This window comes from Temnothorax longispinosus, chromosome 9 (assembly GCF_030848805.1).
Source record: "Temnothorax longispinosus isolate EJ_2023e chromosome 9, Tlon_JGU_v1, whole genome shotgun sequence".
In the NCBI taxonomy this organism is placed as follows: Eukaryota; Metazoa; Arthropoda; class Insecta; order Hymenoptera; family Formicidae; genus Temnothorax; species Temnothorax longispinosus.
Window position 1 is genome coordinate 13,341,987 of NC_092366.1, and position 19,037 is coordinate 13,361,023.

At 33.2% G+C, this 19,037-nt stretch overlaps 2 protein-coding genes across 2 annotated transcripts in view; both read left to right on the forward strand.

Moving 5' to 3' along the window:
- Nucleotides 1-19,037, forward strand: part of LOC139819709 (uncharacterized) — a 93,107-nt gene that overhangs the window by 2,095 nt on the left and 71,975 nt on the right. The window lies entirely within an intron of this gene.
- Cds (CDP-diacylglycerol synthase) lies at nt 8,217-18,537 on the forward strand. Its single transcript, XM_071789292.1, has 11 exons — nt 8,217-8,352; nt 11,268-11,392; nt 11,474-11,570; nt 11,669-11,845; nt 12,520-12,722; nt 12,801-12,957; nt 13,031-13,183; nt 13,262-13,393; nt 13,482-13,616; nt 13,757-13,826; nt 13,904-18,537. Exons 1-11 carry the CDS (start codon nt 8,272-8,274, stop codon nt 13,921-13,923), a joined length of 1,350 nt encoding a protein of 449 aa, XP_071645393.1. The 5' UTR covers nt 8,217-8,271; the 3' UTR covers nt 13,924-18,537.

Sequence of the window (19,037 nt, forward strand, 5' to 3'; positions counted from 1 at the left end):
CGGCTGAACGCACCCATTATATACTGAAGTTTTTGATATATATATATATATATATATATATATATATATATATATATAGATATAACATGTTACATGTTTGATATGTTACATAAAAAATACAAGTAGAGTGCTTTTTCTTTATGTTTTTTAGAAGACAGCCATATGATAGAGTGTAACTTATGTACTGTATTGTATCATAAGTTGTCTAATGATTATAATAAATGAGAATGAGTTATAGCATAAATCAACTTGTACTGCTCTTTTAATTTTGCTTATAGTAGAAAAAGAAAGAAAATATCAAGAGACACGGTAGTGTCTCGCGCCAAGTACACGCGGAGCGAGACCGACCGTGACTCTTTTACGCGACGCGACGGGTTGCGAGTACCCGAGATGTTGAGATCTCGATAACGAATGAACGGATCAAGTTCTAAGTAGGCTTGATCGATAGCTTGGGGTCCAATTAGGGGGGGGGGGAGGTTTCTCTCATAATATTCCGCTACGTGCCCTACGAGCGGAGATATTGCGACGCAAAGTCCAAATGTGAAAATTTATTTTTAAGATACTACTTCTAACGCCGACGTTCTTGTATGATGACGTCATAATCAGAAACGTTACTTTCACTTTTTCGACGCTGGCGGCGCAGGTATCGCCAGTTTCGATATCGCGCGCGTATTTCGAAATTAGGTCGATAAACTTATCGATCAGGAGTAATGGCTCCTGCACACAGGACGCGGCAGCGCGGCATTGCGGCAACGCGGCACCGCGGTAACCAATCACCATCTGCCTTTCCGTACTACTTTCAAAAGTAGAACGGAAAGGCAAGACGGTAATTGGTTACCGCGGTGCCGCGTTGCCGCAATGCCGCGCTGCCGCGTCCTGTGTGCAGGAGCCATAAGATTTCTATTTAGGTATTTTAGGTAAATTAGGTATATACTTATTATATCACACGTGCGTGGAAAGTGGCCCATTACGCGCGCGCCATCTGTGTGACAAATAGCCAATTCCATACACGAGTCAAAACAGTGCGGTAATGTAAACATTACCGCACTGTTTTGACTCGTGTATGGAATCGGTCATCCGTCGCACAGATGACGCGCGCGCAATAATGGGCCACTTTCCACGCACTTTGTAATATAAAATAGGGTGTGTAACACGTGCGGGATGAGAATTGGACACTCGTGCGGGTGATCGCACTCGCCTTCGGCTCGTGCGTCCACTCCGCACTCGTGTCCAATTCTCAACTTCCCGCACTTGTTACACAAATAACTATATAATATATATTGAGTCAATTCCTTCATGTTTATCTGGAGAGATTTCGTATCCTTACATCGTATTACCACCGCTGCCGGAAAAGAAGGTTCTCTACGCTTGGCAGAAAGTGCCGCTAGGAAATTTTTAAGTCGATTCTTATGAATCAAGCTTGAATTCGATGTCTAAGTATCCCAGGTTGCCGATGACGAGGTCCAGATAGTGCGCTTCATAGTTTTCGGTGTCCAGGTGTAATAATACGTTGAATTCGATGTCTACGTGTCCCAGGTTGCCGATGACGAGGTCCACATAGTGCGCTCCGTAGTTTTCGGTGTTTACGTGTATTAATACCTTGAATTCGATGTCCACATGTCCCAGGTTGCCGATGACAAGATCCAGATAGTGCGCTTCATAGTTTTCGGTGTCCAGGTGTAATAATACGTTGAATTCGATGTCTACGTGTCCCAGGTTGCCGATGACGAGGTCCACATAGTGCGCTCCGTAGTTTTCGATGTCTACGTGTATTAATACCTTGAATTCGATGTCCACGTGTTCCAGGTTGCCGATGATAAGATCCAGATAGTGCGCTTCATAGTTTTCGGTGTCCAGGTGTAATTGTACGTTGAATTCGATGTCTAGGTGTCCCAGGTTGCCGATGACGAGGTCCACATAGTGCGCTTCGTAGTTTTCGGTGTCTACGTGTATTAATACCTTGAATTCGATGTCCACGTGTCCCAGGTTGCCGATGACGGGATCCAGATAGTGCGCTTCATAGTTTTCGGTGTCCAGGTGTAATCGTACGTTGAATTCGATGTCTAGGTGTCCCAGGCTGCCGATGACAATGTCTAGATAGTGAGCTCCGTAGTTTTCGGTGTCTACGTGTATTAATATCTTGAATTCGATGTCTAGGTGTCCCAGGTTGCCGATGACGAGGTCCACATAGTGCGCTCCGTAGTTGTCGGTGTCTACGTGTATTAATATCTTGAAATTGATGTTTAGGTGTCCCAGGTTGCTGATGACGAGGTCCAGATAGCGCGCTCCGTAGTTTTCGGTGTCTAGATGTAATAATACCTCGAATTTGATGTCTACGTGTCCCAGGTTGTCGATGACGAGGTCCACATAGTGCGCTTCGTAGTTTTTGGTGTCTAGGTGTATTAATAACTTTAAATCTGAATGTAGGACACGTAGATATCGAATTCGAGGTATTAATACACGTAGACACCGAAAACTACGGAGCGCACTATGTGGACCTCGTCATCGGCAACGTGGGACACCTAGACATCGAATTCAACGTATTATTACACCTGGACACCGAAAACTATAGAGCGCACTATCTGGAACCCGTCATCGAATTCAAGCTTGATTCATAAGAATCGACTTAAAAATTCCCTAGCGGCAGAATTAAAATTATGTCATGACATAATAAAAATTCGCTGAATTAAAATTATGTCTAGACATAATAAAAATTGGACGAATTAAAATTATGTCTAGACATAATAAAAATTGGATGAATTAAAATTATGTCTGACAAAAATAATTCCGCATTTTTATTATGTGTATACACATTTTTAAAAAAAAAGGTAAAAGGAGGCGCTAAGTTACACGCATAGTAGTGTATATGTATTATGTTGTTACCCTGTTATGTTGTTACCTCGAAAAAAACAAAGTGGTAGTATTATACCTCCAAATAGCTTTACCCTGTACATACTGTTTATAAAATGCGTAATACTACAAAAAGGCGTGATATCCGTACAAAATTACCTTTTTTAAAAAAAAGGTAAAAAAAGGCGCCAAGTACACGCATAGTAGTGTATATATGTAGTTATCTCAAAAAAAAAAAGAAAGTGGTGTATTATACAAGTGGTAGTATTATACATCGAAAAAACCTAAGTAACAAGTGGTAGACGTACGTAATCTTTATATCTCGAAAAATCTTGAAAAAATCTAAGCAGTAGTATCTTTATTTCCGAAAAATTATAACCCAAGTGATACACATCACAAAATTATGTTACCTTATCAAAAAGAAGAGTCGCGCTTCAAGTGATCTATTACAATTACAAAAAAGAAATGATATCTCTTTAAATTACAGCGCCAATTATAGAGAGAACATATATACTGCCTCAAAAAATAATTGTTGCACTACTTTGAAAAATTTTTACATTGTGTCAATTAGAAAAGTATGTATGATAACAATTTTATAAGATTAAAAAATTTTATTTAAATTTAACAAGGGAATACAAGATATTTAAATACAAAGTTTACATGTGTATTTTTTAGTGGTCACAAAGAATTACAGAGGTACACAGTACAAAATAAAAATATTTTATTAAAATACATAAATTTTTCTTGTAAAAAAACTTGGCGCTGCTAGACCTCGAAATTTTAAATAAATAAGGACAACAATAAATAAAAATAATTCAGAAAATAATGCGATGGGAGTAATATTAAATGATTATCAGCGTAGATGTGCGAGTGAGTGATATGGGTGTGCGGGTGACGACGCGGACGGCGGATAATGCGGCTTATCATTAAGTAAAGGATAAATTTATTTATTTATTTAAAATTTCGAGGTCTAGCAGCGCCAAGTTTTTTTACAAGAAAAATTTATGTATTTTAATAAAATATTTTTATTTTGTACTGTGTACCTCTGTAATTCTTTGTGACCACTAAAAAATACACATGTAAACTTTGTATTTAAATATCTTGTATTCCCTTGTTAAATTTAAATAAAATTTTTTAATCTTATAAAATTGTTATCATACATACTTTTCTAATTGACACAATGTAAAAATTTTTCAAAGTAATATATTACTCTGAAGTTTTTCTCTATATCATCTTTTATATCTCGTTTAAATTCTTCTGATACTTTATTTACTTTGAGGAATTTAGATTTTCGCCAATATTAGATTTAAAATTCTTGAAATGGATAGTGTAACTTTCTTGCCGATTATGTTTTCTTGATACTTTGGAAAAAAGCATGCTTATTCACAAGACAAGTATTTTGTGTTAATGCATAGACTTCATTAAATTTTTAAAAATTACAAAATAATTACATTGCTTTTGCACTTACATTCATGCTTATTCGTTCTTACATTATTTTAATTCTTATAAAATACTCAGACGGTCAATTAAGTCTGTCAAAAGCAGAGTATCTGCTACAAATTTTTGTCAGCAGAAAGACTACAGATTTGATGACGGTTCTGATATATTACATGATGTCAGTAGAACGCTAACAGAAGTATAACAGAATCTGTTAACACAATCTAAATAATTAAATAATAAATGCTAACACAATATAAATAATGCTCGTTATTCTCATTCTCTCTTACATTTTGTTTCTTTTTTATTCTACTTTTCATATATTCATTCACACTCTCGCTTGCTCGCACGTTTGTCCCAAATAAGATACATTGAAACAACGAGAAAAGAAGATAGATTCTTATTATTAGTGATAAATGTAACCGCGTGTCGGAAAAGGAATTCTTCTTTCAACCCAATAGATTTCCGACTCATGCGAGTCAGTGTACCACGATTATTGAAAAGGAAATAAAGAAATTACTCTGTTTATAAGATATAAATAATGTATATATGAAGTATATATGAAGAAAATAACATCTACAAATTTTCTTTTCGGAGTATGTTGTCATGTCGAGGTCTACTCGACGGTCTCGACATAAGGTGCTTTCCAGCAAGGAACACAGGCGACACTGTGTGGCACAGTGTCAGACACAGTGCTTTCCAACACCGACACAGCGAAGCACATCTCGACACAGCATCGGTGTAGATTTCGACACAGTGTTCGCACAGTGTCGCACTGTGTCACCTTGCTGGAAAACAGCCATAAGCAACTCGCTGCTCCTCCGAAAAATATATATAGTGCAATAAGGTCACTTGTTGTACTTGTGCAGAAGTGCAGCAAAAAAGAACAGTAATACAGAGATTTATTTAATTACAAAAAAAGCGACTTTTCCCAAATAAAAATTACAATAAAGATGTCATCCCCAAATAATTTCCAATCGATTCCATTTATAATAAACATAGTCGCTATCTGCTAACTGACGCTCGATAAATTTTGTTAATAACAAAAAATCTATTTTTTCCCAAATGTTTAAACAATTTTCCCAAACTTCCCCAAATAATTCCCAAATTATATGAAAAAGAATAATTCCAAAATATTCAATTTGTCTGCTAACTCTACGGCGGTGACGGGGCGCGCCGCACGCGTTGTCGCCGTTTCGTATCTCGTATCGACGCCCGGCGCAAACTTTTGCACGATACTGTATTATATGTATATACACATATATAGTATATAATATACACACACCACTGTACGACTATATTAGTAATTTATATTAATTTTACCTAAAATATTTTTTTATATAAAACATACATGTTTCGAGATATCTCGCCCCGTCCCGGATTATATTAAAGGAATTATAGACAATAGTTCCGGAAAGATATAAAACAATTTTAACTTTTTTGCTTTAATTTTTCTTATTTTTCCTGTTATTCGAATATATGTATATAATATACATTTTAAATTAATTTTGATATCTGTTATTGCTATGTCTTATTGTTAGTACTAAAGATACTTCTTCGTTATATTGAAATTTTGTAGCCAAACCTTGACAGAACGCGAAAAGAAAGCTGAAGAAGAATGATTTCTATGCGAGCAAACGGTACTACAGTGAAAGACATTGCCGCCGCATGTAAGACTTCAAAATCAGTCGTACAACATGTATTAAGGAATTTTAAGATGAGAGACCATGTAAAGTTACGATCCAGCGGCCGATCAAAAATTACGACTATGCATGAGGACCGCGAAATTGTTCGTCTTTCCAAACAAAACCGCGCTGATGCACCGCTACCGAAATCTAAGCCAAATTTTCGAGTTCCATGGCAAAAATCTATCAATTAATATTATTATAAGGTTTAAAGGCTTGTTTATTTGAAGGACGATCCGTCAGAAACTCGGCAAAAGTTAATTAAAAAAAAAAAAGAAAAAAAAGAAAGCAAGATTTTAATTTGCAATGGCACATTTAACACAGAAACATTGGACCACGGTCTAAGACCGTGCATTGGACTGACAACGAACGGAAAAGGATTATCTGGAGCGATAAATTCAAGCGTGAATTCAAGTATTTGCTTGAAACAATGGAATACGATATATTCAACGTCCTTCTGGCAAAAGATTTAATTAACGTTACCAAGTTCTGACTGTGTAAAACGTGATGGCGGAAATATGGGGTTGCTTTCATGAAGAAGGAATGAGACCATTGCATCGCATATAACGGATATTCCTACTTCCGAAGGCTACGTGAATGTTTTATCTTTTTCAAATAAAAATTTGACCACTAAATGGATTTTTTTTAAGATGACAATGATCCAAAACATTCAAAATTTGTTGTAATGTAATTTAATAATTTCTTCGAAAGTTTATCTGTACAACCATTTGTCTTCTCAAAAAGTATTATCACATTTTCTTACCGATTCTTATTTTTTCTTATTATTTACTGCATGTATTTGTACACATTTAATAGACCTTTTTTTTGCATATATAGGTGAAATTTTGCTTAAAAAAAATAATGTATATGAGAAATAACACTTCAAATATTGTAATAATAAAATATTTATTTTCTAAGATGTGATTTAGATAGTAATTAAAGACAAAAGTTTTCTATAAATCGTTCTGTGGCAGTTTGAAGGCGATGCTGCTGATTACGAATATCATATGTAGTTAAAGTGCGATTTTCTCATTATTTTAGCCGCAAAGGTCTATCCAGATAAACTTGCATAGGTGCATAACCATATGCATAAAGAAACTGATTGGTCTATTTCCTTATGCACATGCACATGGACCAATCAATTCTCTTATGCTTATGTTTATGGGCTTATGCAAGTTTGTGTGGATAATAGCTTAATACGGATTTTACGATTCTAGTAATAAATGACTCCTGTCGACCTTTAACATGTTTTAAAAAATAAATAGATAAATGCATGTGTATAAATCAATACAATTAAATTTGTAACATATGTGTAGGTTATATTAATCTATCTTCTATTATTGCAGTATTAAAATGCCTTATTGTGCAGCCAAAAATTGCAAAAATACATCCACACAGAACATTAAAGGTCAATCCAGACAAACTTGCATAGTGCATAAACATAAGCATAAGAGAATTGATTGGTCCATATGCATGTGCATAAGGAAATAGACCAATCCGTTTCTTGATGCATATGGTTATGCTCCGATGCAAGTTTGTCTGGTACAAGACGGTCTTGTGCTAGGTCTACAATGCGAGTCGTAAAGTCGTGAGTCGTAAGAATTGACCAATCACAGTCGATTATTCTCCTCAAATTCGATTGTGATTGGTCAATTCTTACGACTTACGACTTTACGACTCGCATTGTAGACCTAGCATAAGATTCGACTATGAATACCGGCCTTTACTCCAGTTCGTTTTCGCTTCACTTCTGATAATATATTTATTTCATTCTAACCTATTGCACTAGTTCAGAACAAGAAGTGCAGCGAAAACGGCCTACTATCAATACTATCATTGATTAACCGAAATGTACCGAAGTAAGCCGAAGTGTTTCGAGTTCACCCCGCTTACCCGAGGACCCGAGCCGAGAGAGGCTCGTTTTCGCTCCCCCTTCTCACCGCCACCTCTTCAGTCCAGTGTCTCCCAGTTCTCCTCGTATTCTCGTAATCCGGTGTTCACCTCGCGCAAGTGCGATGCATCGGAACGAGACGTGATGCGAGTGATGCGACGCGCGTGCCCGTCACGTCCGCTCCCACACAGTCGTTCGTACTCGGTCGTCTGAATTAGTCTGAAATCTGACTCCCCGAAATATGTAAATACGCGGTCGCGTGCGCGCGCTCACGTATTGTCGGCGTTCGATTCTCGTTCGAGTTTCACGTGTCTTTCCGCCGCGTCGCGAATCGCGGGGCTGACAATAGTGACAATCCACTTTAATCGCGACTCTACCTTAAGTGTCCGCAGCCGCCGCGTCGAGCCGATGTCGGAGGTGCGCAAGAGAACGACTGTCGGCGACGCGACGTCGTCGGCGGCAGCGTCGCGGGACGTTAGCGATGATCAGGTAAATTGACGAGATTCTTACCCTTCCATCGTTCTTTTTTTTCCGTGTCGCGAACATTCCGAAGGGAATTCTGGCGTCCACGCCGTCCACAGTGTCGATATTTACGCGACCGCCGTTCAACGGCTATCGATCTGCGCTGTTGGCACGACCGACGTACGGGCGGTTATTTGTTGACACGTATTTGACAGCTACTACTAACACATCGTGCGTGGTTTCCGATGTCGCGCTACGGATACGGATAAGTCTGTACGTGTCACGGATATGTAAGGACTCAGACCACTCAGACACAATGAGAAAAATAAGGAATGAGGGAATGTCGCATCTCACTTCAGTACACGTACATTAAAGTGAGATGCAACATGCCTTATTCCTTATTCCTTTATCTTATTTCTTATTTTTCTCATTGTGTCTGAGCCCTAACGCATACACGAACGCATCCTCGGTATTCGCGCGTACGCACACACACGGGTGCGCAACTGCGCACGCGAAGCAAATAATGCATCTTTCCCGGTGGGCGGGTGACGGGGGGGGGGTGTTTTGGAGTAGATCAGCTGCCCGAGACAAGCGAGAGATATAACTAACGGCGCCGACGATTTCTCGTTGAAGAACGAAGTCGAGCTTTGGATCACACGAGGTTCGCATGACTGCGTCCCGAGGGGGTGACGGGAGAAATGAGAGAGAAAACCTTTAACCTTTAACGCGTCTACTTGCCACACTCGTTCTTTCGTCCTTCCTTCGTCCCCCCCTAGGTCTCGCCGCTCGCGACGATCGTGACGTTTGCGCGACGATTTTTTAATTAGATAATGTATCCTCGCGTGTTTCTACGATGCATTTCAATTGCCGCGAATATTTAATTTCCACGTAACACGATACTAGAAATCCTTTGATTCCATTTTATTTCATTCCATTCTTCATTTCGATATTAGGGGTATTTACAATAAATGTGCATATTTGTATGTGTGAAAATAATAGGTATAGATATTTATGTAATATGTCTGTGATTTTAACGAGGATATTTGGCGTTTACACGATAAAATATAATTTACATCTACGTATTTACAATGTAAATTGTGTTTAATGTGTCATCTATGTAAATAATGAATAATCCATATCTATAATTCATCGAACATTTTATATTCGAATTAGAAATACTGTAAATTTATGTTTTGGTTGTCATTGTATTTTTAGTGCTATTAGGTATTTAGTAAATTTAGTTTGAGCACAATTTTCAAGATGCTATGAAAAATTAATAAATGGTTTTAAAAATTCTAATTTTATAGCTGTGATAAAAAGAAATATTTCTACGTATTATGTGTGTTGCAATGGTGAACTAACAAGCAATACTGCCTTTTGTCGTTTAAAGGCTCATAGGTCACAGCATACATCATAATATTTCTATATTTAGTCTCATGTCTTATATTCAGAATTGTACCGTAAATTTCAAGATTACATCTACATGGATTATTTACATATTGTTCACGTTATGTTTGCCCGAACCTTTTTCATTAAACAATCTAATGTAAATTATTATAAATTAATAGATTGATTGACTAATTTGTATTAATTTTTCTTAACTGTATTTTTACAAATAGTCCTTCAAAAATAAAAAGTAGTTTTAGACTAGATCATTCTATGCGTTTCGGTTATAATTTATTAACTGTACAATAACATATAAGAATTACATATGATGCTATAAAAAGATAAAAACTATGTTATTAACGCTAATCTTTCTGTGAGTTTTTAAATGATGAAGCAGTATTGCTTAATTCACGGTTTCCAACACACATAATGGTGTTTTTTTTTAAGGTATAAAACCATTATTAATTTTTCATAGCATCCTAAAAGTTGTGCCCAAACTAAGTAATAGCACTGTAAATAAAATTGCAAACAAAATATTAACTTCCGATATTTTTGACGAAATACGAATTTCCGATAATTTAATTAGAGATTATTCATTGTTTACACAGATGAGTCATCTCAGTGACATGACACGTTAAGCATACTTCACATTGTATACATGTAGATATATAGATTATTATATTTAAAGCGTGAAGGCCTCCGCACAATGAAAAATATAAGGAACAAGATAAAAGGAAAAAATATAAGGAACAGATATTAGCGATTAGGACTAAAGAATCAAGAATAAAGTTGGATGCACGATGAAAAATACAGGCAACAGAAACAGGGAATAACACAGGCAATAACACAATAGATTTTTAACCTATCGGAAGCCGTGTATTAATGCTACACCAGCTTTATTCCTGATTTCTTATTTCTAATCACTAATATCTGTTCCTTGTTTCTTATATTTGTCATTGTGCAGGGGCTTAAAAATCCAATTTTTCTTATATATTATAATGTATTGTTAATAAATAACTAAAATGCATTTAATCTAATTTACTAAAACTTTTTATTCTTGTAGGATTGTTCGCAAAATTACAGTTCAAAGAAGTCAATTAATTAATTAATCAATCATTTAACTTATAATAATTTACATTATTTATAAGGAAAAAAATTTGTGTTAACATAACGTAAAAAATGCACGTAGAATAATCTTGAAATTTATAGCAATCCTGGTTTTAAGTCTGATTTGCATACTCTGAATTATGCTATGCACAGAATTATGAAATAAAATATTACTACCATCTATACTTTTTTACTTTTGAATATATGTATCTTTGACTATATCTTCTATAGTTATTAATTTAGATGCAAAAGAATTAATACTCCTAAAATAAAATATTTACAAGTGTTTTCTTATATAAATATCTATTATAATAAATACTTGGAATGTTTATTAGTATATTTAAAGATATATTTAATGATACATATTTAATGAGATGTGTGTATGTGTTAACACACGATTTAACGTTCAGTATAATTTACGTCAATAACTTTTTTTTACTTCCTCTCAGAAAGAAGATGTTGAATCTGAAGACGATGCGAAATTGGAGGTGGAGGACTTGGCGAAAACTCTACCTCAAGGAACTGACCATACCCCGCACATTTTAAGTTCCATTCTTTCCGGTCTTCCAGATCGGTAAATATTATTCTTCATTTGAAGTGTGTAATTACTTTATTTTAATTCTATATGAACTTCTAATGCTGTGATCTCTTGCAGTTGGCGAAATTGGATAATTAGAACTATTTTCACTTGGTTTATGATAGCTGGGTTTTGTCTCATTATTTATGGGGGTCCGTTGGCATTGATGATTACAGTAAGTTTGCTTCTAAATATTTATACAATTAAGTAATACAATGTATCTTTGTATTTATGCGTGTGTAAAAGATTAATTTTTTATATCTTTTTTTATAGACGTTGATTGTGCAAGTAAAATGCTTCGAAGAGATTATTAATATTGGATACGCTGTATATAGAATCCATGGTCTACCATGGTTCAGATCTTTATCGTGGTATTTTTTGATTACCTCGAATTACTTTTTCTACGGGGAAAATTTAATGGACTATTTTGCAGTGGTGATTAATCGAACGGTAAGTGTTACCTTTTCCAATCTGAGTGGTGAACTTTATAAAAAGAAAATATTGATCCTTGTGTGTGCAAAGTCGTATAATTCATACAAGTTATGTGCTTATATAAATTTTGCTACTTGTAATGTTTTCAGAAAGAAAAAACCATTTGTAAAACGCATTATAGCGTTAGTTTAAATCAATAGCAAAGCCTTAACAAGCCTTATCTCAATACTTTTGTTATGGCTTCATCATTCTGTGAGGCTTTCTTATTAAAGTTATTTAATATAGAAATAATAGAGTGGAGAAAATAATATTAAGAATACTTGGTTAAATTATAGTATACATATTATGGTCAAAACCCGAAACGCGGGCAGTTCTAGGATTGACTAATTAATTCTGCCGAACAACCAAGCGTCTTGGTCAAAGTCTGTAGTAACTTACTGATATGTGTATGTATAGACAGTATACACAAACAGGCGGAAGAGGGGCTCCGCCTGCGGCGGAACCCTTGCATAAAAGAACTAATTCCAAACCTATTCCTAAAAACTGTTTTAACCAAGACGCTTGGTCGTTCCGCAGGATTGACCAGTCAATCCTAGGAATGCCGCGTTTCGGGCTTTGATCATAATATACATATCATATACGCACGCAACATATATGATGCAAATAATAATTTTATTTCTTATTGTCTTTAGGGATATCTACGTGTGCTTGTTACATACCATCGATTTGTCTCATTCTGTCTTTATATCGTTGGCTTTGTATGGTTTGTACTCTCCCTCGTGAAAAAATATTATATGAAGCAATTCTCCTTATTTGCTTGGACGCATGTCGCGTTACTTATTGTCGTGACACAGAGCTATCTCATCATCCAGAATATATTCGAAGGATTGATATGGTATGTATATTATCTATCAAAATTATACACTGTATAAAATATACTCATTTACTTATTTTATCAATTATGTCAATTTAGGTTCATCGTACCTGTCAGTATGATTGTCATAAACGATGTGATGGCATACATGTTTGGCTTCTTTTTTGGACGAACGCCATTAATAAAATTGTCCCCGAAAAAGACTTGGGAGGGCTTTATCGGTGGCGGTATTTCAACTGTCATACTTGGATTACTGGTAACGTGTTTTATGTAAATAATCAATGGAAGTAAGATTGATGATCGTGTACTAATGTAGTACTGTTGTTTAGATGTCCTACATTATGTGTCAGTACCGCTATTTCGTCTGTCCTATCGAGTACAGCGAAGCTCTGGGAAGAATGACTATGGATTGTGAACCGTCGAGCTTGTTCCAACCACAAGAATATACTTTGCCAAGTAGTTTTCAAGTGATATCAAGAATGGTAACGTATCTAATTTGTATATAGAATGTTTTTAATCGTATACTGTATGAATGCTCAATTATTTTTTAATATGTGCAGTTAAATGGAAAATCTACCTTGACGGTGTATCCATTTATGCTACATTCGTTGTCGTTGTCAATATTCAGCTCTGTAATTGGTCCATTTGGAGGATTCTTTGCTAGCGGATTCAAACGAGCGTTCAAGATTAAGGTAATTTAGTATTATGTCATTTGACTTATAAATTTGTACATTATATTTTATTTTACACAATTATTATTTTCTTTTTATGACTTTGCAGGACTTCGGTGATGTAATCCCCGGCCATGGTGGAATAATGGATAGATTTGATTGTCAGTATTTAATGGCAACATTCGTGAATGTCTATATTTCTTCATTTATTCATACTGCGTCACCTCAAAAGCTATTACAGCAGGTAAAATAATAGAGAAAATTGTAATTGTATAATTGTTTATAGTATAAGAACGAATTTTGACGATATTAATTTTTTCTTTGCATTATAAATTAATATGACAAGAAATAAGTAAACATAATTTTTTATATCTTCCGATTTAGGTTTACAGCCTGAAGCCAGAACAACAGTTGCAACTTTTCCAAACGCTAAGAGATTCGTTGGAAAATAGGGGTATGCTAAACTAATATTTTAAATAAAATTAATATTTTTTAAGTTGAAATATGTATTTAATAGCAAAACTGCTGCAGGGATTATTTTTACCTATTAGAAGATGTTAGAAAAGATTTCCCGTCTCTTCTAATATTTCAGCAGATGTTATACACAGATGACAATGCAATTAGTATCAAATAATTATAATAATTTGTTAAACTGTGACGAGATGAAGTTTATTTTGTAATTTGTAGACTTGTAAGGGTCATATCATAACGTGATGGGACTATCTAATTGAAAATAATGTAGCCAGAGATGAAAATATTTCTTTCTAATCTCATTTTTCATTTCAGTTTTATTTTATTTTTTTTTTATAAAAGGTGATAAATTAAAAAAAGTCTTCTTTAATATATATTCTCTATGAATTTCTTATTATTAAGAACTAATTTATTTTTATATACCGGAACTATGATATACAAGTTACTGAAGTAAAAATTTATAATATGTACGGTTGGGAATAGAAAGGTTGTTCGGTTGAGTTTCGGAACGCATCCTATTTATGTTTACAAGCAAGCTACGTGCATTAGTGCTTATTCACTTCCAAATAGGACAACCTTTTTGTCCCAACTGTACCACTGTGATTAATCTGGTTTAAAAGTAATCAGTTGGATGGATCTATCATAGTTTCAACTATTTTGCATTCCACATTAGATAATCGAATTTCTGTCGAATGCGATAGTTTATATTAAACTACGGCATTGTTGGAAATATGAGATATTTTTGTCTAAAAAGATGAACCAAAGAAAGTCTCATTATGAAGATCCTGTGTTATACATAGCAGCATTTATGCAAAATTTTTTTCATTTTCTGAAATGCCTGCTTATCGTTTTTGATTGAATATTACAAGATACAGACCAAGAGAACCAAATGCTAATTTTATGTAATTTATTCTATTTAAACGAGATATCTTTACTTATAATAAGCAGATCTCAGTAGTTTCTATTTGTAATCGCATTGTTATAATTGCATTTAAAATTCCGTATGAAACGAATCTCGTTTGTACATATACATTATATGTTTGTTCTTTTATGTAGAATTGATGTAAAAATCTTAACGATTCTATGAATAATCTTTGTTTCGATGAAAGGCGTCCTTTTTGTTAAAATTATAATGTTGATTGCTATGTAAAAATACCCTAACGTAATTGTATGTTACGTGTACGTACTGTCGTTAATGTTGGGTAAACGGTTCTACTTAGGAGTTTAGCATTATGCTTTCTTCTTTTTTATATCATATTTATTTAGTAAAATGTGGCTCTAAGAGCTAAAAAGATTATCTCTAGAGTCATTATTTCCATGTTGCATTTTAATAAAGTTATTTGTATTGTATACGATTATTATTGTTTTTACTATCATCGAAATATACGCGAGTACCTAAAAACTTTGAATGGAAGGTGTTGGATAATGACGCAGTCCGTTTTTTGAAAAATTTTCAACAATCATATATTTGAACATTATTTTCAATTACACATAAAAATTCAAATTCGGCTTTCAAACCGAAGTCTCGGAAAATCTGAAAAATTCTGAAAATTTCGCATACTTAGGAAATCTTAGAAGTATTTGGATATCTGAAATGTTTAAAATTCTTAAAAATATAATTATTATCTGTATAAAATAAAAGAGTAGATAAAAATAATAATACGAAGTGTTATAAAAGAAAAATATATATTTTCAAGATTTCGTGACTTTCGAAAATCTTTCGGTTTTGTACGGCATCCGAAATGATTCTTTGTCATGTCATGAAATGATTCATTATCACGAACGATCCTATGTGTCCCGAATCCGTCAATAACGTACGTCGGATATCGCATTTAAGTACAGATCTCAAAACTTTCCTGCCGTAAATATATATATATATAAGCACCCGTATATTTCGTATAAAACAATACAAAACGTCTTGCCAGTTGACAAAAACTTGCTACCTTTATATGAAATTGCTTGATATATGTGAGCCGTGTGGAATGCATAAATTATTTAGCCAGTGTTACCGTGATTGTAGTACTTACGTTATATCCATAATGCTAAACTTCAAAACGTTATTGTGACCTCTATATATATATATAGTATATCCCAGCAAACACAGAATATGACTGCTACGTAATACAGAAACGTAATGGATATTATATATTTTCAATGTTGAGCACTTACTCTAGTTTTATAACTGCGATATAAGTGTTTTAAAACTGTTATATTGCTGTTATTTATTGGTTACAACAGCAACATAACTTAAATATATTATGTTATGTAACAACTATACTTATTTGTATTACTGTTCTGTACAATTTGTTATATGCAAATGTCGGATCATCGCCGTTAGATGGCAGCCTTTCTCATACATAAAATATGATGAACAGTGGTATAAAAACGATATATAAATCACGGTACAGCAAAACTTGTATCAGTTGTATTGTGCACACTTTGGGATTGACAGTATATAATTACTGTCATCAATAGCAATTTTTTCCATTGAAATATAATTTATAGTAATATAGGAATAAAGAGTAATAATTAATCAATAACCATACATTTTTTTTGTAACATGACATTTTTGTTACATAGCTGCAAGTTCGTATAAGTGGGAAATTATAACTAACATCTACATTTCGTATAACTTATACGTTATATTACGTGTTTACATTTCGGTATATTAGGACTATGTAACTGTTATATATCGGTGTTTGTTGGGTATATAGTATATATATATATATATAATATATAACACAACATAGTGAGAAAGATTATACATAAAAATAATTCAATAAAACAATTCTTTGCCAGTGATGAAATAATAAACCAAAAATATTAATCGGCCTGATTGGCATCGACCTCTACTTTTTTTTTTCTTTTCTTTTCCCCAAGTTAATTTGACAATGGTGGAACAACATAAATTGCCGAAAATACACAAATGCAATTAATAAAGTAAAACAAAGTACAGATATTAAACTTACAGATCATTGTGCGTCAAAGTTATAAAAAATTTTTTTAACTTGAAAAGGACCCAAAGTAGAGGTCGAAACGTCGTTAATATTAATAAATTACTGTCAGTCAGACCGATTAATATTTTTGGTTTATTATAAAAATAAGTATTCAGGCAAAATCAATCTCTATTTATTAATCGCATTTTCCACTAACTGGAAAAATAGAATGAGAAAATTGATAAATGGAAATGGATCTGTCTACCACGTTTGTATTAGTGTAGTGAACAATTCTGTGGTGTATTGTACAATTGATAAAAAATATGGTCCTATTTATCTAATTTGCCTTACCGTGCAATATTGTGGAAACATCTAGACAAACACTAATTGAGAAACAATCTTAGGAATGAAATCTTTTCGACAGATATTAGTTAGAAATTACTTTATTGTGCTCCCAATTAGTTCCGATACTGTCCTACAATTGTGCCAATCGTGCTTGATAAATATAGATTTCTTACGTAAATTATATGCGCTGAATTGATATGGCACAATCAAAACTAGCTTTGCATAATTAGATCAATATAAATTATGTACGATACAATATTATGCGGTACATACTGCAAAAGTATGCTCAGATCTGATTATTGTTATTGTTTTGAAATGTTGAATGAATTGCGCTTAATTCAACAGACATACAATCATTTCTATCGATTCATGCAATCAATTCATTTCTATTACTTCACACTTCGATTTCAATTTCAGTGTCGCCGTTGCCGTATAACGATAAATATTGCGGCATCAATTCTTCGTTCAATATTTCAAGGGTATTTCAATTAATAAGGTTTGAGCAAATCTCAAAAAGAGAATCCGAGAGAAAATTTGTCACATGTAATTATACAATTATATATAAAATATGTCCATATATATTTTCTTTCTCTTGTATAATCTCTGTTCGTAAATACAAGAAAAATAATAAGAATTTAAAAAATTATTTTTACATTAATTTTTTTTCTTTTTTTCTTTTTTACAAGAAAGTTAAGTTTGAAGACATGGGAAAAAATTGCCTACATATAATATAATTATATATATATATATATATCTCTTATATATATATATATGTATATATATATATATATACTCTATCTATATATACCTTATATCTATTATATATATATATATATATACTCTTCTTATTATTTGATATATAAATGTAATAATCATATATAAAATATTATATACAGATTATTATATAATCTAATTGCAATTTTATATATTGTAAAAAAAACCGATGCAAAAGTTTTTTTAAATTGATTTTTTAATTATTCTTATATATACGAACAGAGATTGTACAAGAAAAAGAAAAAATTTACATAAACATATTTTATACAATACATAATTTATATATGAACTTTTTTCCTGGGAATATATATGTCTAATTAAAAACATTGAGTTTGTAGGTGCCATGCCTTTTTATTTCTAAACGTTTTCTATAGCGAAAAACTTACGAGGCATTAGAGAGATATAATGATAAATGGATCAAACATATATTATATATACATGTATATTTATTTAATAGAAAATATAAGAGAAAAAGTATATATAAATGTATAGATGGAAGTTACTCGAAGAAATGTGTTACAAATTATATACAATTTTAAAATCGAGATAACTTGAGTTTTAATATATATGATGATATATTTATGTAGCGATAAAAAAAATAAAATCCTGAAAGATTAACGCTGTTATAATAAAACACAATCGTTTTATTATACATTTCACCGTTCCGCTATTACACAAAAAATTATTTTATTTCGTTGCCATCTATATTACATTTTATTATGTTACAATCGAATTCCTCTATCTAACGAGGGGACCTTTAGGCTAACGGATTTTTGTTTTTTTTTGTACTTACTGTACTTGAGGGTCATCACCCGGACATCAATTTCCCAAAGTATTAAGGCGCGCTTTTCAGAAAAACTCGAGAAAATCGACTTTGAAGAATTCCGAGCGCGTTATATGTACATAGAATTTTAATTTTAATGTAAAATTTATCAAATCATATTTAATCATGGTTTTCAATAAAAAACTTACATCTTCTTATTTTGAATTGCCACTCGCTTGAAACATCGTACTTTATATTCAAGTAATTTTGAAATCGAATATTTATAATAAATTAAAATTTTGGTACAAAAATGAAAACGTCAGGTAGGAAATAAAATACTTTTATATTTTTGAAAATTACGAGAAAATACAGCGCA

Excerpts from the sequence above, each read along its gene's own strand:
- Cds (XM_071789292.1), top strand. The coding sequence starts at position 8,272 with ATGTCGGAGGTGCGCAAGAGAACGACTGTCGGCGACGCGACGTCGTCG. Across the intron at positions 12,958-13,030 it reads CTGTCATACTTGGATTACTG|ATGTCCTACATTATGTGTCA; the intron begins GTAACGTGTTTT and ends ACTGTTGTTTAG. Across the intron at positions 13,827-13,903 it reads AGATTCGTTGGAAAATAGGG|GGATTATTTTTACCTATTAG; the intron begins GTATGCTAAACT and ends AAACTGCTGCAG.